The 27,223-nt window shown below is 40.2% G+C and overlaps 1 protein-coding gene across 2 annotated transcripts in view; it reads left to right on the forward strand.

The window, feature by feature from the left end:
• Positions 1 to 8,892: 8,892 nt before the first annotated feature.
• The window catches only part of LOC141777722 (epidermal retinol dehydrogenase 2-like), a 38,350-nt gene continuing 20,019 nt past the window's right edge, over positions 8,893 to 27,223 (forward strand). The window contains exons 1-6 of one of the 2 annotated variants that reach the window (XM_074652238.1): positions 8,893 to 9,242; positions 11,131 to 11,458; positions 17,285 to 17,416; positions 17,636 to 17,735; positions 20,676 to 20,820; positions 24,020 to 24,145. In XM_074652238.1, coding sequence (XP_074508339.1) covers positions 11,138 to 11,458; positions 17,285 to 17,416; positions 17,636 to 17,735; positions 20,676 to 20,820; positions 24,020 to 24,145 — 824 coding nt within the window. In that variant the 5' untranslated portion in view covers positions 8,893 to 9,242; positions 11,131 to 11,137. The remainder of the gene's footprint in view (positions 9,243 to 11,130; positions 11,459 to 17,284; positions 17,417 to 17,635; positions 17,736 to 20,675; positions 20,821 to 24,019; positions 24,146 to 27,223) is intronic. The other variant, XM_074652239.1, reaches the window with a different exon arrangement.

Consider the following 27,223-nt stretch of genomic DNA (forward strand, 5'->3'; position numbering starts at 1 on the left):
AGTTATTAGATTAATTATTTCACTGTTACAATGAAAACAATGAATGGATCATTAATAATGTTTACTAATGATTAGCAATGCTATAATTTCTGTTATTTTATCATTAGTTTGTGTAGTATTGTGGTATATTTTCAGGTCTGATGCCGGACTGAGAGGCCCCTAATGGTAAACATATGTGAAAGAAGTAGGGCAAAGGCCAGGGGCTGAAAGATAAACATGTAGGAGATACCTAAGACATGAGTTCATATCTTAGCTCGGTGATTGGAGGGCCTGAACCCGATATAAGGTGGGCGCGGGCCCCCAAGCTGCAGGACTTTCATATTCGACCTGAGGCCTCCGGACTGCTATAGACGTTCGTATGACATGTGTGGCTTGTTTGTAATAAACTCTATTTACCAGCAAGAACAGTGTCCTCGGAGCATCCTTCATCATCACTTCAACAGCACTGTCGCAGAAAAGATACGACATAAATTGGCGTCACGAACAGGATCGGAGGTGACCATCAGCACAACTTCACAGACGGTGAGCTCACTCATTGAATGCTGGTCATTAATTGGGGCTGTTATGTGGAGTTGTGTGGACACACCGTAAATTAAGAACCTTCTGTTACGGACATGTACTGTTGATTTGATGTTTAAAGTGAGGCTCCGTGATAAATTTAATGAAAAAAGGGGGAAAAGATATAAAGGGAAGAAAAGAAGTATGAGAAATACAAGGAATAGTTTAGAATAGCTTTATGGTAACGATAAGGTGGTTAAAAAGTATCGTGCAGGATTAATGAAGAGGGGCCCTAAACTTCTTAACGGTAAGACGCATGCATATTAGCCACTGCGTAACGATGGCTCTGACATAGTCCGGAATTAACTTAGAAAGACAAAATTGGGAAACCTGGATCCAGGTAATTTGAATAAATAAATGTAAAGAGTGTTAAAGGAAATAAAGGAAATAAAGGAAATGATCATATGACAAGCCGCAAATCGGATAGGATAGGGCCCTCAGGTGAGGAGCATTGTAGTATGGGCCAAATTAAAACCTGAAACAACATCTGATGGTCAGTTAATAACTGGAGAGTGTAGAATCACAATTCGATTGACAGTTACCACTCTGATGCTGTTGACGAACGGTGTTCAAGAAGTAGCTTCTCGTCGAAAATTTTACATCTCATGGGTAGCAGAAATTTTACGAGAAAAAGTAAGGAAATAGCGGCAGAAAGCATGCATAGGAATATATCTAAAAGTTCAAGTGAAGAAAATGTGGGTGCGTGTTTACTTTGGGATGGAAGGGTGCAGTTGAGAAAAATGTGTGTGCGTAAAAGGGAAAAATGTGTGTGCGTTGGAATTTTGGAGTGAAGAAAAGGTGGGGGTGTGTTTACTTTGAGGGGAGCAGAAGGGAAAAATGTGGGTGCGTAAATGTGTGTGACATTTGGCGGCTGATGGAGTCCAAATGTGGGCCATAAAATGGTTAAAAGACTAAATGAATTGGTGTAAACCAATGAGCTTCTTGCCTTTTTCTAAGAAAACTGTTGAATTGAATAATGTAGTGTGTAAAACCATGAGCTTCTTATAAAAGACTAAAACATGAGCTCTTCCTAAAAGGGACGTTATGTAATAATTAAAGCTGTTAAAGCACAAAATGAACTTCTCTAAGAAGGGTAGTGATTGAAACCCCCTCTCTCTCTCTCTCTCTCTCTCTCTCTCTCTTCCCAAAATTCCTTTCGATGACCCTTTCTTGGGAGATACAGAAAATTCCTTTGCCATTTGAACTGTTTGGTCCAGTGGGGTTCTTTAATGTTTAGATAAGGGGTTTAAGTTAGGAATATAATGTATGATGCTGTTAAAGGGACCTATGGGTTCACAAGAGACTAAATCATTGCCTGTTCCTTGTCTGTTATGTCATTTATGGTGAGTGAAAATTGAGACGGGAGGCAAGGCAGAGGGCCGGCACATCACGGAGGGTGGATTGCTGACGTCAACTTGGAAGGCTTTCCAGGTCAATCTACTAAAAAGGCCGGTACAATTTATACACAAACTCTTTAACAAAAACAAAACCTGCATTTCCATATGTGTATGTGTTCTCAGTCATAAGCAATATTGATGGTACACATATAGACCTGCTTTCATTTATTAAGCCTAAGAGGAAACTGACCTGCTCAGTTAGGAGAAATAAATAAATGAATTAATAAAAAACTTGGCAACGGATTGATCAGTTAATGCATTTGATTAATTAATGGCATATGATTGTTGAGTCTAACCTCTGCTGACAATTACAGAAGTTCATGTATGTTATGGTGCGTGGTTTGTCTGATCTGTGATGTGGTGGACATTCAAGGTGGTGACTGTTTGAAGATTTGAGCTGAATATTGATTGATTAGATAACTGGTTGTTTATTGATTGATTGATTAAATGACTGGTTAATAATTGATTAATTGAGTAGTTGGATAATTGGATAAATTGTGGATTGACTGATTGGTTAGTTGATTAATTGGTTAATTGGTTGATTTGATTGATTGGATAATTGGTTAATTGGTTAATTGGTTAATTGATTAATTGGGTAATTGGATTTAAAAAAAAAAAAAAAAAAGGGGGGAAGTAATCTAAATAAGCCTTGAGTAGTTTTAATTTCAGCAATTACTTCTTAAAGTACAATAACGGAACATAAGGAAGCCGTTATAATGGGGAAGAAGAACACTAAAAATCCGAAAGTAATCACTCCTGTTGAGATAGTACAGAAGAATAATCCTTTAATTAGGGGCATCGCAAACATTGCAAAAATATCGGAAAAATGGCACAAACGCTGGCCTGAAATTGACCAACCATGGCCAATGGAGGGGACGCTTAACCCAGATGTAATTAGAATAATGCTAGTACTTGTATCGACATACAAAGCTGAGCAAAAGAAGGGAAAAAAGGGGATAAAACGCAAAGAGAAGAGGCAAGTGGAGCTTGGCATTCTCCAGTTATTTGGAGATGAGGGACAGAAACTGATCAAAGCTGCAAACGATAAGAGGGATAAAGTTGCAGAAGAAATAAAACAAAACACAGAACAAACAGAAAAACTAAGGAAAGACACCAATTCATCGTTCTCACACATGAACCCAGTGAAGGGACCACCACCCTATGAGGCAAAGACGAAGGCTAAGAAAATCTATCCTCAGATCCCGGTGATCAGTCAGGAAGGTGACTACCGTATCAGAAACAAGGAGGACAGAATAATAGAAACAGGACGAGCGGAGACAACTATAACGATGTATCCAAGATCCAAAAGTAAGAGTAAAACAAAGTTTGGGTCTAGGAGGCAAAAGCGGGACCATGGAATCGAGAGTGACCAAAGCGATCAGGAAGGGTGCAGAGGAGGATATGACCCTGAAGTCAGGCGGATGTTGGCAAGAGCGGAAATAAGAGGAAATGATAACTCTGATGACAGTGAGGATGAAGAGGGCCAGGAAGAGGGCCATGAAGAGGATGCACGGAAAACTATGAGAGAAATCGAAAGAAGCATAGAGGAATGCTTTTCATGCTTGGATAGAAGTCCCAGCCCTGATCGCCAAGGAACGTTGGAAGAACAATTGGAGGAACTGTATAGACAGAAAAAAGAGTTACAGAAGAAGAGCTCCCCAAAACCAGTTATGAGATATGCATTGCGCTCAAGAAACAAGAAGGAGACTGGAAAAATCTGTCCAGTCATTATCCGAGGACGGAATTTGGAGTACAAGCCTTGGCAGAATACAGATATGTCAAACATACGTGAAAAGTTACCTACTCTTGAAGATGGAGCACATCCTTGGATTTCGAAGTTGGAAGAAATCACAGTGGGAGAGCAACTGGCCATGGGAGATATAAAGAGACTCTTGGCCTGCCTCGTTGGAATTCACGCTATGGAAGAGATTCTACAGAAAGCTGGACTTAATCGATATGTGGGAACTGCTGTGAATGATTCAGAGCTGTTTGCTGCAAGTAGAGGCCAAGTGTGCAGGGCGCTGAAAGACACATTTCCGACAAACGTACATCCTGACAATATTTTTATTGATCCACTGGGACAAGAGGAAAACCCGAGGGCCTATGTGTCGAGAGTTCATCAAGTGTGGAGAAATATCACAGGAAATGACCCGGATTTGAATCAAATGGAGCAGTCGATTTTGCGAACCAGAATACAGAAGGGGTTGCCCCTGCCAGTGAGAAACAAATTGGCAGAGGTGGTTGGTCTTGGAAGCATGGCAAAGAGTGGTTATACGGATCATATAGCCCACCAAGTTGAGCTGTATAGGAAAAAAGAACATGATCAAAAAGACCTGGACCAAGAGACCCTCAGGAAACTTAATCACATGCAACTGATGGATAATAAGAGGATGGAGAAGAAGCAGGCTCTGGTTATGCAGAATCAGGCTCCACTAAATCAACTAGTCTGATGATTCAGGAGGCGCATGGCTTAGCTCACGTTGCAAGGGGGGAAGTTAAGAGAAAGATTACCAAAGAGTATGGTTTTTGGGCACCATGTTTGCTTGAACAGATTGATTATGTCATAGGCAGGTGGAACTAGTTATAGACTATGTTGACATGATAAAACCGATTGAAGGGAAAAGGTACATGCTAGTCGTGGTGGACAGATTTTCACGATGGCCTGAGGCCTGTCCAACAAAACGAAAGGATGCTCAATCGGTTGCCAAGTTCTTATGCAGAGAGGTCATAAGCAGGTGGGGACTTCCAGATCGAATATCCTCAGACAATGGGAAAGAGTTTGTGGATAAGACGGTGAAATTGATTTTGCAAAAAAAAAAAAAAACTAGGAATTAAACAGCGTACAATTTACTACAGTAACCAAAGGTGATTAGTACACAGATAAAGCTTGTTACATTAATTCCAAAAACAACTAAGAATGTTCATACACCTACTCAGGCTACTACTCTAGTTATGACTTCAAAGGGGATGAATGTTACAACAGTGACGACATCCGTGGCATCTACGACATTTGTAAATACCACGCAGACATCTAATATGACATCTTGGACCTTTAAGGATGTGGTTAATTTAGTTGAGAAGCAAGTGTCAAAAATAGAGCCTAGCGTGAACAGAAGTAATGACATTGTTGAAGTTAGAGAACAGAGGATAGAAGAGAAGGATGTAGAGTCATCTACGTCCAGCTCAGAGGCTGCTACTTTAAATTTGAAATCAATAAATAATGATAATGCTTTCGATCAGAGTACTACCTTGGCGACAATATTGACGCCTAAGAAATTGGAGAATGTGACACAGACACTTGACAAAGTATCCTTGAAAGTGAAAGAGATGGTGAATGAGAGCCGGAAGTCTATGTTAGAGATGGGGATTAGTGTGAGTAGTAGGAAGGAGATTGAGGAAGTGAAGGTTGGAAATTCATTTGAGACTGTTCAGAGGAATATTGTAGATGTGGGAAAGGAGTTTGTTGACTCGGATCAGATATCACAGGAGATGTTTGAACAGAACCATGTATTGCAGAAGAGAGACACTAAATGGAAGGCATTTGGGTTTGATCCTTCAGTGTTACAAATCGCAGACCCGTGGGCAGGTAGGAACTTATGGTTTCAGCAAGTAACCCACTCCGTAAGATCGGTTGTGAAAACGGATGGTCCGTGTCTGGTGAAAATCCGATCGCCAAGCTCATGGCCTTCGATTTTAGAGACTATACCAGAACCACTAACCACTATGTGTCAAAATTATGCATTATCATGGCTCTTGTATCAACAGCAATCATCAGTGGATAAAGTGATGGCGTTAGCAATGAACCTTTTTAAGCCTAGATTGACTTGTTCTTGGTTGGCAGGTTTACCATATGTAAATGTACGTGATCAGCATGAAGATATCAGAACAGCGGTCCCTGATATAATGGAGGTGACAGCAGTGGGCGCTACCAGCTGTTTTTGTTCAAATACAACTCATGAAGGGCCGGGAACGTTTATGGGGTTATCAGAGTGTGATGGCTATATGATGGATTTAGGAAAGCGTGAGGATGAGGATGTGAATAAGTTGTATGAAGTGATTTTTCAAGTGTCAAAGCGTCCGAGTAGAACTTTGATGGTAGAACATCAAGTGTTGCCTGGTAATGTGACTATAGGCAATTTCAGGGATATTTGGTGGATTTGTGGTGAAAATGCTTATCTATTTCTACCATACGGGTGGACAGGATGTTGCTATATGGCAACACTGAAACTCCCATATGAAGTTTTTTCTGTCCAGAAGGGAGAAGCATCTGATGAGGCTCAATCTAATGTTGCTTCTGGAAGTCGGAATAAAAGAGAATTAGCGCAATTTCATAATCTGGAGTCTTACCATTGGAGAATAAGTTTAGGAGAAAAGTGGGGAATAGGTTTATTTCCGTGGTATGGGGTAGCGTTCTTGGCAGATCACATCGACAACATTACATACACCTTACAGGGCTTTGCAAACGAAACTATAAGAGGTTTCGAATTGTTGTCAAACACCCAGAGAAGTCACAGACTGACGTTGCTGAAACATGACATGGCTCTTGATTATATTTTGGCCAAACAAGGGGGCTTATGTGTTGCTTTAAATTTATCAGGAGATGCTTGCTATACGTTGATTCCTGATAGTTCTGACAATATGACTAGTGTCATAGAGGCATTGAAGCACATAAGAGATGCGTTTGGCCCATCAGAAGACGCGGGATGGTCTGCAAACGCTTGGTTGCAGGATAAATTGGGGCCACTGGGAGCAGTGTTAGTTCAGGTTTTGGTAGCGCTCGTTATGTCGTTGTGCGTGATGTTTTGTTTTTGCACGCTGTTGTTGACCTTTGCAAAGGCCATGATAATTAAATGGGTTGGAGTTGTGCTGCCCGGCGATCAAACGCTGATGCCATTATTACACGAAGCTGACACGGACGTGGATGAGGATGACTCCATAAAGATCGAATTGGTGGAGGAATATCCATTTTAAATATCTCATATGATTATAATCATATTGTTTACCTCTGTTTTTGGCTTGTGTAGTTTGTAGTGTTGATGTTGTGTTGCTCTTTCGAGACTTTGTTTAGTCTCGAAGGGGGGATATGGCAACAAATGAACAATATGATTAATGGACAATATTTACATTTTTACTTATCTTATTCTGTGTTTGATGTTTTAATTTGTATCTGTTCTGTATGCAAAAGATACTGGTTTTCTTTTCTTTCATTCTAGAACATATTGGGGAAGAACACTGTGAGGGTGGTGGATTGTCAGGGACTCCGAGGGGCTGAATGGATTCAGACATTTCAAACATGAAAATACGAATGGCCTGAAGAACTCTGAACGTGGACTGTCGATACAACATCCAGAGTCAAGACGTCATCGATACTACACCGGCGTCAAGGCGGCTGAGAAACTACAGCGTTATACAGTCTTATGTCTTCTCTGAGATGTTACCTTAGTGTTATTGAAAAGGAATTTTCTTTTTTGTGTATTACATGCTTGAGAAATGATGGTTTCTAAATATAATGGGACCTCAGATGTTTTCTTTTTCTTTTTCTCGATGTTTAGGGACAGTGGGGTAGGCAGGAAAAGGTTCATAGAAGGGTGCGATGGGTCGACCAGCCTGACTTTGGACATTTGTTTTGTTTTAATTTGCTGAGAGTTCCATATGCATTGCTTAAATCAGTTCCATATACAAATTGCTAAAATTCTGTATTTCAGTATTATGGAGTATTATGTATGGTCGCCTTGGCAGAGGGACCGTGAGAGAATTTTCCTGTATACATTGTTTAATACATTGTTCAAGAAAGATTAGCTGCCTGACAGGTTTTTCACTCTCACTTTTATACTCCATAAAGTTGTTTCAATGGTAATAAGGACAGGTTGTTAAATTTGTCATGTTAATACACCTGTATGTTTCTTCTCTTATTTTTTCGAGACTTTGTTAAGTCTCGAAGGGGGGAATATGTGGTATATTTTCAGGTCTGATGCCGGACTGAGAGGCCCCTAATGGTAAACATATGTGAAAGAAGTAGGGCAAAGGCCAGGGGCTGAAAGATAAACATGTAGGAGATACCTAAGACATGAGTTCATATCTTAGCTCGGTGATTGGAGGGCCTGAACCCGATATAAGGTGGGCGCGGGCCCCCAAGCTGCAGGACTTTCATATTCGACCTGAGGCCTCCGGACTGCTATAGACGTTCGTATGACATGTGTGGCTTGTTTGTAATAAACTCTATTTACCAGCAAGAACAGTGTCCTCGGAGCATCCTTCATCATCACTTCAACAGCACTGTCGCAGAAAAGATACGACAGTATGAAATAATTAGTTTTTATATTGTAAGTGTTTATTAACAGTTTATTGTTGCAGACATTCTAACATTTTATATACTATATTAAGTATTTGTTAGTGATTACCAAATGATTTGTAAACCTTTAAGACCTCATTTGTAAAACATATACAAACATAGATAGATGCTTTACAAGGTATTTATTAACCATTTAACAATGTATTATAATCATCAGTTGTAACTTTATAATAACCATCCAAATAATGTTTATAGACGGTTCACAAACCAATTATTAACCATTAACAAAGTGTTACAAATATCTATCTATGTAATGTTTATAGATATTTTACAAACAATTTCTTAAATGTTTACAAATAATTTCGTAATCATTAACAAATACATATAATATAGTATATAAAATTGTATGTGTGCAACAATAAACTGTTACAATAACATAAATTACAGCATTACTAATAATTATTAATTAATTTAATTCTTTGTTGACAATAAAATAACTATCAACTAAGTTTAACCAACAATCAATGTACCCGTTATAAAAGTGTTACCAAAAGTGAAACTCCAAGTCCCACAATGCCTTGTGTGTCCCAGGAGACGCGCGGGTCTGTGAGTGGTTGATTGCAGTCACGTGTTAACATCCGGGCCTTCTCGCTGAGCATCATCCTTCAGCTGGTGTTTGATGAGACTTTGTTTGTCCCGCGGCTACAACAAACGGCCGAGCCTCTCCCGGGAAACCGCACTGAACTCCGGTCTATATCACTAACACCACGATACAGTCACCGCCTTTATCTCGCTTCTTTTATCAACTTCGACGCGATAACGCAGGTATTGCTTAGAGCAGAGCCAGTGTGTCGTAACGTTAGCGGATGTGTGGCGAGCAAAGGTCTCGGTTAAAGCCAGCTGATAAACGTTAGTCAGACTCGCTGCCAGCAGGCTAAGGCTCCTCTACATCTAAACATCCTCCTACTGTAGCTCAGTGGAGCACTGCTGTCTGGGTAAGTTACAAACTCTATTAACTCGATTAAACAGACAAACAGTCCCGCCTATCTGTCGCTTATTTACCGCTATCTTGTAAGAAGTCTTTGTTTGTCTTGTTTATCGCTCAGTGATAACTGATAAAGGTATTAACCAGGCTGATCCTGAGAACAAACACACAGTCGTTACATGTTTGTTTACTTAAATGACTGTGTTATCTATATGTAGTTAGTGGCTGAGATGAGGACCCAGTTAGTTAGTTTTCAGTTAGTTTTCAGTTATCCTTAAAAGTGAATGTATTATATGACTTAGTCTTAAATTGCATGCAATACATTTGTAGAAAACCATGCAGATGGGAGTCAGTATATCTTTTGGTTCACAAACGGATATTAAAAAACAAAAATTAATGTGGTTATTTGATTTTAGTTTTAAAAATACAAAAAAATATATCAAAATAAAAAGCTTTTTTTATTCATCAGGATCAAAAGGGGTTAAACTAAACGTAAAAAACGGGTTGATTTTCATTTTCTAAAAACCAAAAAATAAAATCACTAGAAGACAGAGATTAAAAAAAAAGCCCCGTTTTATTTCATCTTCTGCGACCGGAAGTTGCCATTTACAAAGTAAGAGCGCGTATGAGGACAGTGCCATTTATGAGAGAGAAAAGAACCTTGCTGTGTTTCAGTTAGTTTTCCTTAAAAGTGAATGTATTATATCACTTAGTCTTAAATTACATGCAAGATATTTTCAGAAAACTATGCAGATGGGGGGCAGTGTATCTTTTGGTCATTCGATTATCTTTTCACAAAAGGATATTAAAAAACAATAAAATGAGTGGTTATTTGATTTTTCGTTTTAAAATACAAAAACATAATATCAAAATACAAGGCGTTTTTTATTCATCAGGGTCAAAAAGGGATGAACTAAACTTAAAAAAACAGGTTGATTTTCATTTTCTATTTCTAAAAACAAAAAAATCTTCTGCAACCTGAATTTGCCATTTACAAAGTAAGAGCGCGTATGAGGACGGTGCTATATAAAAGAGAAAAGAAGCACGGTGCTGCTGTGTAACTGAAGGTGGTGGACCTGGATCAGTACATAGTTTTTTTTTTTAAACATTAAGAGAGTGTGTCTCAGGGAGAGACACACTCTCACACACTCATTTTCTGTTTTTTAATAATCCGTTTGTGAAAGGAAAATCGAATGACCAAAAGATACACTGACCTAGATGGTTAAATCTGGTTCTGAAATGATAAGCTCATTATTAGATTAGTCAATTAAAGCAGCAGTAGGTAGAAATGGCGCAAACATGATTTTAAAAAGTTATTTGTATAAAAGTAAGTCACTATATCCTGACAGTAGTGCAAGAGACAGGTAATCTGAAAAAAAACATGTGCCTCTGTGTCCTCTGGTACTCCTAACGGCATCTGCAAGATTTCACAGACCGGAGGAGAACAACCAGTCAGAGCTGATCTGAGGTCTGCCGTCTCTGAGCAGCTTTCAATCACTCGTGAACTCCGATCAAACGGTCAAACTAGGCAGCGCTGATCAGAATATGATTCAATATTCTGTTAATGTAATGCCTATTTCTCTGCTCAAATTTTTTCAGACACATCTTGTAGTGTACTGTTTAGCTGTAAAATGAGAAAGTTTGAGACCCGGCAGCCATGTTGAGATCAATCCACAGCTGATTTCCCACAGGGCTGCTGTCAAAAGATCTGTTATAAAGTCCTTACTTCCTGTTCATAGTAGAATTGCAAAAAGTAACGCTACTGTTCACATTGTTGAGGACACAGCCATCTTGTTTGAATCAACTTTATTATATTGCTCGAGTTCACCCTGATGTCCCATCATGTTTCACTCTAATGTGTTCTCTGTCTTTCCCTTCCTTCCATCCTTCCTTCCTAGATCCACCATGAACTTCTTCATGGAAACCATGCAAGTCCTCCTGTTGTCCATCTGGTACAATGTGGAATCTTTCGTCCACCTCTTTGTGCCCAGGAAGAAGAAGAACATATCTGGTGAGGTGGTGCTGATCTCGGGGGCAGGTAGCGGGATCGGTCGCCTCATGGCTCAGGAGTTTGCAGCTCTTGACACCGTGCTGGTGTTGTGGGATATCAACCAGGACGGGATGAAGGAGACGGCTAGATTGGTTAAACAGAGCGGAGCCAGCAGAGTCCACTACTATGTGTGTGACTGCAGCGACAAGAACGAGGTTTACAGAGTGGCTGACCAGGTAAAGTTCCCACTACACTATTTACAACTCTATCTTCTGACCAAGTACTACTACTTAGCTTCTGTACAGGGCTACCTAGCTGGAGAGGTCAGACAATCAGATGGGTTGTAAACCAACAGTTTATATTATACCTCCGCGCCGGCGACAGCCTTTGGTGCTCTAAGGTCAAGGTCACTGTGACCTCACAAAACATATTTTTGGCCACAAGTCAAGAAGTCATACGCTTATTATGACAGTTTTACACAAATGTCTAACAGGATAAAAATATAAATATAAAAATAACAGGAGATGAAGAAACTGTTAAAAATGAATATAGTGCAGGGTAACAACTGAGATGCAGAAGAAACTGTTTAAAATGAATATAAACGATAAACATGAACTAAAGCTGGCTACATAAAGGAATCACGAGAAGTCAGCTAATGCGTTAAAATGCAGTGTTTGGAACTATTGGTTGCCCCTCAACACGCGTTGCTTCCACCTTTTTCTGATTACAACAGAAGTCTATGGAAGTGTCGCAACTCTCTCTTTAAACGGGTCTAGTCAGACCTAATGAACAGCAAACTGTGTGTTTATAGCCCCGTTTGCACCGCAAGAATTTCCCCCCGGAACTAAGAACCTTTTGAGGAACTTGACCGTAGGGACCAGGGTCTAAATTACGTTTTGGGGACATTTTATAGGCCTTTTTACCCCCCGAAGCGGCCCTGGTTGGTGGGGGTAATACTTTCTGAAAGCACTGGAACTTTCAGGGTAGAGTTTGCAGGGATGACTGTAGCAATTGGTGAAACACACAGCACCGCTGCTTTAACTTGTGTACAGCATCATTCATAAACAAGGAAGTACTCTAGTATCGATTTGAGTTCATTTTAGGACGAGGGAAGGGGGGACTTTTTCTTTGTTTGGTTTGATAACATTGGAAGTAAAGTTAGGCTTGCTGTCGGCCTCCCGACTCATTGAGAAAAAAAAGAGAGAGAAAACAGAGGGAGATCACAAAGGCGAGTGGTAGTGTTAGAAGAGGGAGATGTTGCGGTGGTGCTGTGGATGAGAGAAAGATAAGTTATTGTCTGATTGTTTCACGGCTTTGACGTTTTAAAGCTCAAATAAATAACGCTCAAACACTCAACAGATGATTTACTGTGGAGACAGACGCTCTTAGTTTCATTTTCCTCTGCTCCATTTCATTCATTACAGCCAATGTGCAGCAGTAAATGTTGTCGCAGTGAGATATAACGTTTAAAAGTTTATATTTTTCCAGCGTGTTTTTTAGATGAAACATGCGGACACACTGGACTGCAGGCTGCAGAGTGTGTTTACTGCTGCAACCACCAGCAGCCCTCGTCTCGTGTCATGTTGCTTTGTTCATACGTCAGCGGACTAATTTGCCTAATCTTCACAGGTCTTTAACCGCAGTGGAAACAAAGAAAACAGTGGGCTGAAGAAATCTTTTAGTTCCATGAAAAGTTCCGGGACTAAAAATAACCCAGTTTATGTTTAATAGTATGTAAATCAGGGAGTTTCCAGGAAAAGGCCGTGCATTATCAGCCCTACCTAGCCATGGGAGATTAATAGGTGTGCCATGGATCTGCTTTCAGGATCATGGATGTGATAACATTTAGTGCTAAAGTCCGACAAATGTTGCAACTTTATGCTGCATGCTGAAAGTCCACACATGCATAAATACATTTCTGGATTGGAGTCTAGCAGCATGTGTGTGCATGTGTGTGCATGTGTGTGTGTCCTTGAGGCAGGGGAGGGATAACTGTTGTGTAAATAGACACTTTATTGACTAAATGTGGGTGGGGCCAGGTGAATACAGAGAGCAGGATCTGAACTGCCACCACCACTGTGGTTGTTACGTGGCAACATAGGATCCTGTGCTCAGCAGACAGATGCCTTCCAGCCAACATTATCTCTACTAGAGATCAGTGTAAAATACCTCATCAGTGTCAAATAAGGCACCTCGTCTCCCACCTATGTTTATTAGTAACTGACAACTGGCAGTTTTTTTGCCCTAGGGTCAAGAGAAATGCTAATTTTAGATCAGACTGGAAGTGTGCGACAGAGCCATCAGGAGTCCTCAGTAAAAACCTGTAGTGCAAACTTTACATAACAGAATACACAAACACTAGATCTCTCTTGTCTTTAGAAGAGCAGTGTACAAATCATTCAGGTAGCAGCTTCTCCCATCAGCTCATGTCAGCTGCCACTAATTCATGTTCATTCATTGAATCACTTGATGACCGACCAAACTGTACCTCTTCTGTTTTCTGGTTAAATCCTTCCCATTCACCCCTCTTTCTTTTTAGAGGGGTAGATCAATAGTCAGCAGTAGATGTCACATAGAAGTGGTGTACATCATCTGAAAGCTGGGAACCTGAAGATTAATTTGAGATGCAGCTCAGCACTGTGTTTCAACTTGTTCTAGTCATTAATAAGAAATAAATATGGATTAAGCAATTAAAATAAATTGTGAAAGTGTATAAGAGCATAGAACATGATGATGTGAGTTTTTGATGGCAATTCCCCTCCTCTATTATGCCCATAAGTTGTTGCAGCAATTTTTGGGTTGATATCATTTGTTACACGGATTTGGTGCTAAATTTAAAAAAAAAATTACCACTCGAATTGATAAAAATGATGAACAATCACTCCAAAATACCACATTAAGACACCAAGACCTTGAGGAACACCATAGAAAAGGCCATGCTGTGATTTGGGATCAAAAACGTCTTTACATTTGGAGATTTCTGCTAGAATTGCATTTTTTGGCGATTGGATGGCGAGCACTTCTGTTGTGTCAACTGCTCAGAAATCTTCTTATTGTCAATCTAGCTAGGAAAACCATCCATCCTCTGAATGCTCTAGGTCTTTAGTTTGTGGCTGTAAAGTTTCATGAGGCTGTGATGATCCTAGAGGTCACCACAGGTCATTTTTTACAGTGAGGTCAAGTTTCAAAAAATGGTCTCACTGCAATGAAATGGTTCCTATGGGGACTAACATCATCACACAGGAATACAGTTGGACTCATTGGATCCACAAGATTCTCGGCTTTACATTGATACACAATTTATGTAATTCAAGACTGTTTAGGGACCCCAGGATGCAGAAATATTCAAATACAACATTTTAGAATAGGAGAAAATAACACTTTTATACTGCATTCAAAAACCTGCATGTGATTATCATAAAGTGGGCATGTCTGTAAAGGGGAGACTCGTGGGTACCCATAGAACCCATTTTCATTCACATATCTTGAGGTCAGAGGTCAAGGGACCCCTTTGAATATTGCCATGCCAGTTTTCCCTCGCCAAAATTTTGCATAACTTCGTAGCGTTATTTAGTGATCTTCCTGACATCTTCACTCTAGCTTGAAAACTCAGCCCGAACAACCTCCGAAAGATAGAATAGCGGCCAGCCTGCTGGCAGGCTGTTGGAGTGTCAAGGGGTTAAAGGAATACTTCACCCACAAAATGACCATTTGTATATCAACTACTCACCCCGTGTTACCTTGAAAAAAACTTTTTCTCTCAGTAAATCCTGGATGAATTGAAGTAAATGGGGGGCCGCGTTTAACAACAGCAAAACTATGTCAAAACATCCGTTTACAAACTCTCACACAACTCATGCAGTATAATCCAAGTCTCATTTATCCAGCCGTATGCTCACTACTTCACAAACACATGCACCTTCTCTAATACCTGACTATTTAAAAGACGAGTAGCGTGCCTGCGTAAGCATGAGACTGTTTATGCGGAAGTGTTCTAAATAGTAAGGTTTTAGCGAAGACGCATGTGTTTAGGAAGTGTATTTCATCTTGGGGGGGATAGCATGACCTTTTGACATTTTATTTGTATAAGATAAAACTTTATTGTCCATTCACACAGAAATTAGTTTTGCATCACATGCTCCAAACAATCAACAGAATAACAAAAACATAAAACAGCACAAAAAAAACATCAGCCAGGTCACCCTCCAGCAAATCCTACGTATCTACACTCTCTTGTGCCTGACATAATGAGGACTGTCGTGCATGGGGAACCAAAACAGATGGTTCACCTTTGACTCAGGTCACAGTGATTTCCGCATGCCTAGGGTTTCCTGTGCTTTGATCTATCTGCCTGCAGAGGTCACGGACTTTGATCTCTCTTTGTGTTGGTGAAGACCAAAAGGGTTTTCAGGATATATATATATATAGATATATATATATCTATATATATATATAGATATATATATATATATCTATATAGATATATCTATATCTATAGATATAGATATAGATATATCTATATATATATATATATATCTATATATATATAGATATATATCTATATATATCTATATATATATAGATATATATATATATATAGATTATATATCAATATAGATATATATATCGATATATATATATATATATCTATATTGATATATATCAATATAGATAGATATATATATATATATATCTATATTGATATATATCAATATAGATATATATATATATATATATATATTGATATATATCAATATAGATATATATATATATATATCTATATTGATATATATCAATATAGATATATATATATATATATATATCTATATTGATATATATCAATATAGATATATATATATATATATATATATATAGATATATATATATATATATATATAGATATATATTGATATATATCTATATATATATATATATATATATATTGATATATATCAATATATATATATATATATATATATATATATTGATATATATCAATATATATATATATATATATATATATATATATTGCCTTTCAACTTGTAAAGGGGATTGCACTTGGTGAAAGAGCAGCAGACATGTTATTGATTGGTACAAACAAGATTGAGCAGATCAATCGTAGTCTGCTCAATATCGGAAGGAATTCATATCTGGTGATGAGACATTTCATGTACAATGTAAACAGCCTAATTCCTGGAATGGTGACTCGATGCAGGGTCTCAACATTCTTCTGCTTGGTAACGTTTCAAGTAAAAATGTGCATACTTAGGAGCTCTGTCTTTTTTACTAGGGCTGTCAATCGATTAAATATTTAATTGCAATTAATCGCATGATTGTCCATAGTTAATCACAAATTAATCAGGCATTTTTTATCTGTTCAAAATGTACCTTCAAGGGACATTTGTCAAGTTTTTAATACTCTTATCAACATGGGAGTGGAGAAATATGCTGCTTTTTGCAAATGTGTGTATATATGTATTATTGGAAATCAATTAACAACACAAAAAAATTACAAATATTATCCAGAAACCCTCACAGGTACTGCATTTAGCATAAAACAATATGCTCAAATCATAACATGGCAAACTGCAGCCCAACAGGCAACAACAGCTGTCAGTGTGTCAGTGTGCTGACTTGACTATGACTTGCCCCAAACTGCATGTGATTATCATAAAGTGGGCATGTCTGTAAAGGGGAGACTCGTGGGTACCCATAGAACCCATTTTCATTCACATATCTAGAGGTCAGAGGTCAAGGGTCCCCTTTGATAATGGCCATGCCAGTTTCTCCTCGCCAAAATTGAGCGCAAGTTTGGAGCGTTATTTAACCTCCTTCCTGACAAGCTAGTATGACATGGTTAGTACCAATGGATTCATTAGGTTTTCTAGTTTCATATGATACCAGTATCTTTGGCTTTAAAGCTGAGCCCGCCACAACCTAAAAAAGTTTAGTGGCGTTAAAAGTGCTTTAACGTATTATTATGGATTTGACTTTGACAGCCCTACTTTTCACAAAATGGGGTTTTATCATACATGACAGACATTTTCCTTTGCTCCATGCAGGTGAAGCGAGAGGTGGGTGACGTCAGCATTCTGGTGAACAATGCCGGGATCGTGACGGGAAAGAAGTTCATGGACGCTCCTGATTCCCTGATTGAGAAGACGGTGGAGGTCAACACCATGGCTCACTTCTGGGTCAGTCAGTCAAAGCTCTCGAAACATTTAACTTCATTTTCCTTTGACCTTTTTTTTGTTTGTTTTTGGTACAAAATAATGCAGATAATGAATGCAAACATCTTGCAGTGTGTTTAAAATGGTGTACTTTGATAGTGGTTGTCCTCTGAACTGTACAATGAAACCCTTGTTTAGGTTTCTATATTTAGTTTGTTGTTTTCTGTGTCTCTCTCCGCTCAGACCTACAAGGCCTTCCTTCCTGCCATGATTGCCAACAATCACGGCCATCTTGTCAGCATCGCTAGCACTGCTGGACTCATAGGAGTCAATGGATTGGCAGGTGTGTGTTTTCTCCTCCTAATCATGTCATGCATGTAAGTTATGTCGCAGCATCAAGTTTTTGTACGTAGAAAAATCCAGGTGAAAATTTGTAGTCTAATGGTCGAACTACCGTTTTTAATGTCACCTCCTTCATTCACTGTGACATCATGTTCATGTTAGCCAGTTTGTGTTTGGGTGTCATTTAGTTTAGTTTTGTCCTGACCCATCCGTAAAAAGTTATATATCTGTCCAATTATATAGATCCACACACACACACACACACACACACAAACACACACACACGTGTATATGTGAGAGGAAGAGAGAGAGTGAGTACTGTAGCCAGATTTACATGATTGAAACCAGCAATCTTCAGCTGAGACGTCCGATTAGCTCGTAGGCTAATAGCAAACATTCCAGTAGCTAACGTTAGCTTGCAAGTAGCCCCGTTTGGGACAGTGGTTAGCTAGCTAGCTATAGCATATAGCATACTCACTGCAGTTTTTTTCCTTCTCCACATGGGAGGACATGTCAAAGAGGCACTCTTGTTCACTCAACAACTCCACCAGTTCCTCCATGTTTACTTTCTACCCCGCTTGCTGCTTCCTGTTTGGTGCTGGAGAGAGCGCACCTATTGGTCGTTGACAATGATCGCGTCATTGAACTTACGATAATATTAAAGTGGTTTGATTTTATCGGAACGTCAAGACCAGAAAAAGACTGACTTAAGACAGCTCAAACTGAGTTTTATGACCACCTTACACTAAATGATCGAGATCACGGGAGCCCGCCACAACTCCAGCAAAACTCTCCTGATTTTATTCCGACATTGGAAATATGTCTGCGACAGTGAAATCGTTTGGCGTAAGGCCGGTATCAAGCTTTAGACTTAGGCTAGCTATGTCCCCATTATTGGCGGCACGGTGGTCGCCTCACGGGTTCTGAGTTCGAACCCATGGGCCCCTCTGTGTGGAGTCTGCATGTTCTCTTTATGACAGCGTGGGTTTTCTCCAGGTCCTGCAGCTTCCTCCCACAGGTGTTGTTGGGTTAATTGTTGACTTCTTAATCTGAGTGTGAATGGCTGTCTGCCTCTATGTGTCAGCCCTGGGATCATTAAGGGTGAAGGCCATGTGCAGCATTCTTTGATCATGTATGTGAATTGACATTTCCTCTGCAGTTATCATGACTGTACATATAAATCATTCATATCTCTTCAGAATATTTAGAATGCATTACGGCCAGTTCAACATCCCTGGAGGAATTCAGGGTCCAGTGACTGTTTCAAGGGTCTGTCAGAGTAGCTAATACTGTCCCCTGGTCAGTGAATGTTTATTGTAACTCATTTTGCTGCGGGTACACAATTCGTAGAAAAGTCCTCATTGAGATCTTGTAAATCAGTAGAAGTGTTGTCTGACTCAGTGTTGTGAGTGACTCAACCTCTGGGCAGCAGTAAACAAACAGCAGGCAGCATCCTCAATGAAATATTCCCACTGACAAGAATGTCAGAGACGGATTCAAGCAAAACACCAAAATAACAAACCTGTTTTTGTCTCTGAATTGGTGACATGAACTACGTCTCTAAAGTCCTGCTGTTACTGTTCCAAACTGTGTTAAAACTTTGAAGAGAGGCTGCCTCTCTTCTCCACAGGTCTTCTATAGGATACCTTAGAGCATTCCAAAGTCTACCGATAGTAGTATCAGGTATTGGTCTGATACTGTGCTCATATACTCATACTCGTAACCTTAAAACTACTCCGGTATGACTGTACGGCAACGTGGCGTTAACCTCTCAATCAGTTGATCACAGGGGAAATAATGTCAGCGATTTGGAAAGATATTTTATGATGAGCAATGAGGACAAAAGTAGAGCAGAGTGCAAACTATGATTCCTTCCTTGTGACTGATTGAGGCAGCTTCTGACCGACAGGGCTCCAGACATTTTTCAATTGGTTGCACTGGTGCACTTAACTTTTTTCATTTAGGTGCACCAGCACATAATTTAGGTCAGGGGCTCTCAAACTTTTTGGGGCCAGGGACCCCTTAACGGGGAGAAAATTTCCCAAGGACCCCCTCATTATCGTAGCACAGATTAAGCATGATGCTGACTACCATTTGTACTCTTAGATGCCGTTGGAATCATTTTGTGTTCTAAAACTTTCCAATTGATACTTCAGACCCGTTGATAGTGATAAACAGAAACACATTTCAGTTTGAATCATGTTAATACCATTTTTTTGGTCCTGATATTCCGGATGCTTTGTAATCAGATGTTGCTTTAGGTTGGCTGACTTCATGGCTTCGTTCGGTGCAAGTGCTAAATACAAGAAATAACTAAATAAGATAACATGACACCGTGGGTTGGTTTTCCTTCTGTCCTCCCCAATTCTTTGAGTCACCAGCCGTCACTGGTGTGTATAGTAATGTTGCGCTGCATGTGAGTGTGCAGACCCTCGCGGAGATGGACAGATGAGGAACTTGATGTCATGCCGACCCTCGGGGCTATTCACAACAGAGAGAATAATTCTCCATAATCCAAACAGACTGGCCTCATGTTGTGTGTGTCAGTGTGGATGTGAAAAACAGAGCTTTTGTAAAACGATGACGGAGGCTGCTGAGACTCAGTCAGGGAGTAAAGTTCTAAAGTCACCTTTACCTTTATCTGCATTCACTCTCTAGAATACCACTGATGTCATTAACCTGCATACGTTTATTTTGTCAGAGTTACAAATAGGGATTTGATCAGCTATTTTCCTATTTCTTTTGTTCAATGAAAAGAAGAAGAAGAAAAAAAGTAGGGATAAGTAGCCAGTGGTTGGTTTTCTTCCTGTTTCCCCAAATATTATGAGTCACCAGCCGCCACTGCTTTTCACATTTAGTGGCCGAGTGTGGACATAGCCCTTTTCTTACTGACTGAATGCCTTTTAAAATGCTCATGTGTTTTTTTCTCTCCTCCCTGCAGACTACTGTGCCAGTAAGTTTGCAGCAGTAGGTTTCGCAGAGTCGGTGGGTCTGGAGCTGCTGGCAACTGGGAAAGATGGCGTCAAGACCACCATTGTGTGCCCGTACTTCATCAACACTGGGATGTTTGATGGAGCTCAAACTAAGTGGGTCTCTTTACATGATTTTCACTGATTTGACTGTCATTTGTTTTTTTTTTAACGTCTACAGTTTCCCCCAAAAAGGTTGTTAGGCCCGGAGGCCTACATGGCTCCCTGACAAAAGACCTTGATCAGAGGCACACATGCACATGAAGTCCTGAAAAAACTATGGTATCATGTTTTAGTCTTTTTGCATTTTGTAGTATGCATATCTCCAAAACTGGACAAATAAAACCATGCACTATCTGCCTGGAGAGATACCAGTGGAGGAAGGGAGCAAATATAGGACTGTAATTTGGGTAGAGTATTGTTAAAGTGTTATTGCTTTAGTTTTTTGTTAGTTTTGGCACCCTCAAAATGGCAAGTTAATATGTAGTCACCAGTGGAAATGACATCTTGTGTTATTTGTGGAGAGAGCTGCAGCCACCAGCACTAATCACACACTATAAACTGTAGTGATGGTGCTCTTTGGATCGCTCTGATAGCTTCAAATGATTGGTCTAACACGATCTGTGTTAATAGCTTCCTATAGATTTCCTTGTCCTGAGTTTATTGAGATGTGTGTGGGTGTTTCTGTGTGGGTGTAACAGCCCATACAGAAAGCCACTCAGCAGTGCTAGCTGTGGGCCTTTATAGCCAGGCTGTGATGGCCAGTACTCAGAAGGAGAGCCGGTGAGATCGACTGACTTGTCGTGGTAGAGGAGAGGAATAAAGAGGAGGTGTAAGACGTCCTTTATTTCAATTCGGAACATGACAGCCATGAAAGCTAGGGACCTCCAAGGGAAGAAAGTGGAACCAAAATGAAATGAAACGGAGAATATAAATGGATTGGGACAGAGAGAAGGATTTTTATGGAGCATGAAGTGGAGCTGTAAGATTACAATACACAGACAGATGAGAGTGCCATGCCTTTATTTAATATTTGCTTCATTAGTAAAGACAAGCCTCCATTTCCACCTTTCCCTGTTTAAGTGATTCATATTGGTAAGAACCCCCGCCTGTTTGCTATTAATGCAACAGTTCTTCCACTAGTTCACATTAAAATGCATCCATTGGTTCTGCTGGCGGCTTGCTCAACTGCACCACTGCAAAGACCACATCTCACCAGGGTTCAGAGACCTCCACTGGTCACAGTTACAAATCCACAGGACCAAGCACTGAATCTGAGGTGACGGGACCTCCCTCTCTGCAATTCTCCACCAGGCCTCTCTTACTTTGTTAATAGTTTATCCTGACGCTGTAATTTCTTTCCCCAGAGGGCAGAAGCAAATTATGACTATTATATGACTGCGGGATCATTTGTGTTTATTCATGTCACTTGTGCTAGATGCGCCGTAGAGGAGGAGGGGCTTACCTCCATGTAGATACCAACAACGTTTCATCAGCTGTGGTCAAAATTACCATTATTTGCTGCTCTGTTTTATTTTTTAGCTGATAAAAAGCTAACGCTCGGGCCACACAGGGAACCTCAGTAGCGCCTAGCGGCTCCGGAACCTGTTGTTTTTTATTTCGGGGTCCATGTTAACAGGTTAGAGCAGCCACACTGCCTGCGCGGTTCACAGCAACTAAAGACATCATAACAGCAACATTACTACAGTTTTAATGGCTGTATCTGTGAAATATGTCACGGACATGAAAAAGCTTTTTTATTCTGTGGACAGAATTCCATCATTTGTTAACACGAGGCTTTTATTCTGAAATAGTTACAGGACAGTGTTGTAGAACATGCAGTGACTTGCAAGGCTCCATGAATGAATATAGTACGGGGTTGTAATGGTGGATTATTACTATTATTTACAAATTACCACACGCTTCTTAACCTTTTTCTGTCATAAAATAAATATGACATTTATAATGAAATGAAATGGCCATTATGAAAGACAAAGAAAGAAAGGGCCGTCAGCAGAAACGCTGCCATTATGGACAACCCTAGCAAGGGATTCTTAGCAGTTCAGCGAGGCACTAAGTCACACACTGCTCACACGGGCAGTCTGGCCCAAGCGTAAGTCATCGTCAGATGATAGCCGATGCTCTTCAGAGATTGCTTTTCGGCCAATGCTTTCCGCTTGTTTACCTGCATTCAACCAAAGCCTGCTTCAACGTGATTGGTCAATACTGCTCGGACTACAAACGTAAACCAGAACGCTTAAGGTACCAAAAATCGTATCCTGTTGCCTCCAGATTCTGCATTCATATGTTTCTAAAGATTAACTGGTGGCACAACGTGAGAGCATGTGTCATACACAGCAAATATACAGCTACTGACTTTGAAGACTTGTGTCTTTATGTTTTTTGGATATTTTGGTAATACTATTTATAGCTGCATTAATCAATGTTTTATATAAACAACATGGATCACATGACTATGCATAATGTGTCACTTGTATGATGAGCCCTCAGAGAATGATCTCCTCTAACATGTAGGTCTTAAACATTAAAGGATAAGTCTGGGGATTTTTCTTTTATATTATTATTGTAAAGAAATCCAATAAATAACCCAAACCAACCGACATGTGTTAAAAACTACAGCGACCAACTGTTTTATTAAATAATTGAGCCTTTTTAAAAATGAAGTGACATATTTGTGAGGCGTCTTCTAACGTCTAATTTCTTCCTACTTTTCAGTAATACAAAACACAAACTTTACCTAGCTCTATCAAGAGAGGAGCTACTTGCCTGAGGTCTCTGTGGTGACACCCAGGCTGGTAGATATTGGACTGACAGTTTCTTCCTTTTTTTACCTGCCCATACACACAAACACACACACACACACACACACACACTCCCGGATGTCCTGGGGTCATGTTTTAAAGGTGTTTGAAGACTTGTGTCAATCTTTATTTCTGTCTCCCTGCCTTCACCCGTCCAGCAGCCCCCTGAAGCCATCGGGACACATGCTTTACGCCAGCACCAAACACCTGACCTGTCACTTTCTACTTCTCACACATGTACCCTTTTGAACAACACAAAACACCCTAAAACTCTTTGACCTGTGTTCAGCATGTAATGACAGGTGTCCATAGTTAGATACCTTACCAAACACATAACAATGGATCTTCAACGGAGTGTACAATCCTCAGTCATTTTGAACTTTTACAGAAATGACATTGCAAAGAGAGGGCAAACGGGGGACGTAATAATTGTTGGTAAGTTGTTCAGTGCTGTTTTTTTTTTTTCTCTTAATTCTTGTTCTTGTGTTCATCAGGTGGCCAAGGCTGCTGCCAATCCTGGAGCCAGACTATGTAGCCAGGAAGATTATCAATGCTGTGCTCACAGACCAGGTCTTCCTGCTGATGCCAAGGAGCATGTACCTCATCACTGCTCTCAAGAAGTTAGTGTCTACCTTTTCTGTTCTCTTCCACATAACTGCACTGAAGTTACACACACCTCTCTATTCATAATTATCAGTCATGTGACTGGCGCAGAGCCTGGAGGGGAAAACACGTTCCATCATGGCGGCTAACACTGGGAACTCCACAAAGCTGCCACACAAGCCTGTCAAATCTTTATTTTTTTTACAACCCACAAGTGTTTAGATGACCTCTCAAATGAGGAAAAACATATATATATCTATATAGAAAAGTTGTCTCAGCTACGTCCCCGGAGCTGTACTTTGGCGACGATAGCTATGTGATGTTATATCTTTAGGAGACTCCATCCCTTATACTGTTGCCAATATGAAAGTATAAAGTTACAGTTATCTGATCTGGATGGGTCACTAATGCTTTTGTTTGAGAGGTGAAGGACAAGAAATTATCGTTGGTTACTGCGCTCAAGCTAGCTGTCACTCGCATCTCCGTGGTTAAACCAGCCGCTGCTAACGTCGGAGACAGACACAGGCAGAGCAGACGTAGTAACGTCGCTCGCGAAGCAACATCTGGAAAATGATTTAAATGAAGTGAGCTAGTTAGACCATGGAGATAGGAAAGACGGCTGGCTTGACCGTAATCTCTGGTTGCATGGGTGTTCAGAATGCTGCTGTTGTGCTTGTGGCTCATTCAGTGCCACTATCTAACCACATGGTGTGATGGTGAAGGTAACCAACTTCAGTGTAGAATGCAGGCGGGTCTGAAAAGTGAAGCCAATATGGAAGTGTCTTAAACGTGCATTCTTTCTAATAGCCAGCAGGGCGACTCCTCTGGTTGAATAGAGGTCGATGAGAAAATGAGCCTACTTCTCACTTGATTTATTACCTCAGTAAACATTGTAAACATGAGTTTATGATCTCAATCTCTAGTTTGTAGTCTTCTTCAATACAGCATGATGTTCATTTAGTAAATGATGGTCCCATTTAGAGTCAGATAGACCATAAAACAGGGGATGCTTTAGGGCGGGGCTACCTTGTGATTGACGGGTCGCTACCACGGCGTTATCCGGTCTGGGAGTTGTCCGTGTTTTCGTGTTAGAACTTTAACCCTTTCACCGTGTGTTTTCACTTCATGGAAGTTAATTTTAACTTTTTTGGTCACCTAAAAATATCTTATTCAGTGATCAGTTGGACTTAGCTCCACCCTCTCGTGTCACTTCTGGTTACAAAATGACGAACTCGAGGCACTCCACAAACCAATGGGTGACTTCATAGTGACTACGTCCACTTCTTATATACGGTCTGTGGCTGGAGGTTTCAGGTCTCTTTGCTGGTGTTGTGTTCAAGACTGTTTCCCTGTCTGTGTGTCGCAATTGCGTATTAGACAGTGATTGGCTTTCGAACTTGTGGCGTACCAAATCTAGCTCGCCAGGGGTACGTTTGAATGTCAGATTTTAGGGAAGGGCACAGACATCAGTAGAAGAATGTGAAAACGCCTCTCTAGTGACAAACTTGGTGAAAAAATGGTGCTGCCAAAATGGTGCGCTAGCATTCTCACTAGTAACTGTTGGGATGAGTCTCAATCAGGCAGGCTGTTCACTTCCCAACTATGATTCCCAGCTACTATTCCGACAGCATGTTCAAAATGGGTTCAGCTGGATTTGTAATGGTCACTGTGTTAGCTGGTAAATACAGCGTCTGCTGGAGGAGACTTTCATGCTTGTGTATTGATATGTTGTCTGGTGCAGTGTTGATTTTGGCAGCTCTTTTAGATTAAGTCTTGATGAAAATGCTTATTAGTTTTTAGTCACATTTTAGTCATTTTTATCCCTCATAGTTTTAATTGCTGACAACTCAAAATGTTTTAGTCCAGTTTTAGTCGCCCAAACGTCACTACATTTAGGTCAACTTTTAGTCAAAATATTTTCCGTCTTAATTTTGTCAGCTATATTCTAATTTAGTCTTAGTCCTGTGTCAAAAGTCCTTTCTGAGTCATCAGATTATATTGAACATTTCAGTCAATCTAGTCTAGCCAAAACAATGATTGTCATTTTAGTCTTCATCTTCTCATTTTCGGATGAAAAACACGGGTTGAATGATGAAGAATGCAGCCCTGCAGCTACTCTGAGTCCTCCTGACTGCGCTCATTAGTGATGCACGGTTCAGTCGCACCCACCAGCCCGTTAGGAGAGCCAGATCCGCACGGCCCAACATGTAGAATAATGCGTTAATCAACCACCCAACCCGCAAACCGCAACTTTAGGCATTATAGTAGCGCTGTTATCAGGACTGAGGACATAGAGACGGACAGAGCGCTGTGTGTGTTTGAGAGAGAAAGAGTGACAGAGAGAGGAGAGGAGAAGGTGGAAGGTGATGAAAATAAAGAGAGATTTTGGTCAAGTTTTTATTTTTAAACTACATTTTAGTCTCGTCTTTTTCATCAGGGATATTGCATGTTTGATATCGTCACCGTTGGTGTTCAATGACCTTGGTGGCATCCCACGTCATCGTCTCGTCTTAGTCATGGGGGGAAAAAGGTCGTTGATGAACATATTTTGTCATAGTTTTCGTTATAATGAAATTAACACTTGTCTGGTGCTAATAGAGAAATTCTTTTAGGGGAAAATTGTGAAATCACACAATAACCTATGTTCCCTGTTGGAGGATGACTCATCCAGACCTTTTCCATTGACCAGGGGTCGGTTACACCAGGTTATGTGTTTTTGTGCATTGGCATTGGTTACAATTGGCCTTGTAATGGCAGCCCTACCCATGAACTCCATTTCGCTGTGCACGGCGTACAGATTTTATTGAGAGGGGTCACAGAGGGGCTGATTTCAGCCGTTACCTCTGTGGCATTAATTATCTACAACAACAAGCTTCTGTTTGTTATTGTAGATGCACCATACGCCACACCGCCACCATATCTGGTATATCCTGTCATGATGTTTGGGATTGGTCCTCTTGGCAAATTAAATAATTGTATTTGTGGATATTTGGACCTCTTTTCTAACTGATGCTTACTATACTGCTAATTGGTAAACACCGTTGTATGACAACATTTGTAGCTAAATTTCTAATTGTGGTTTGGTTACTTGTTAC

The sequence above is a fragment of the Sebastes fasciatus genome, chromosome 11 (genome assembly GCF_043250625.1).
Source record: "Sebastes fasciatus isolate fSebFas1 chromosome 11, fSebFas1.pri, whole genome shotgun sequence".
NCBI classification, from domain to species: Eukaryota; Metazoa; Chordata; class Actinopteri; order Perciformes; family Sebastidae; genus Sebastes; species Sebastes fasciatus.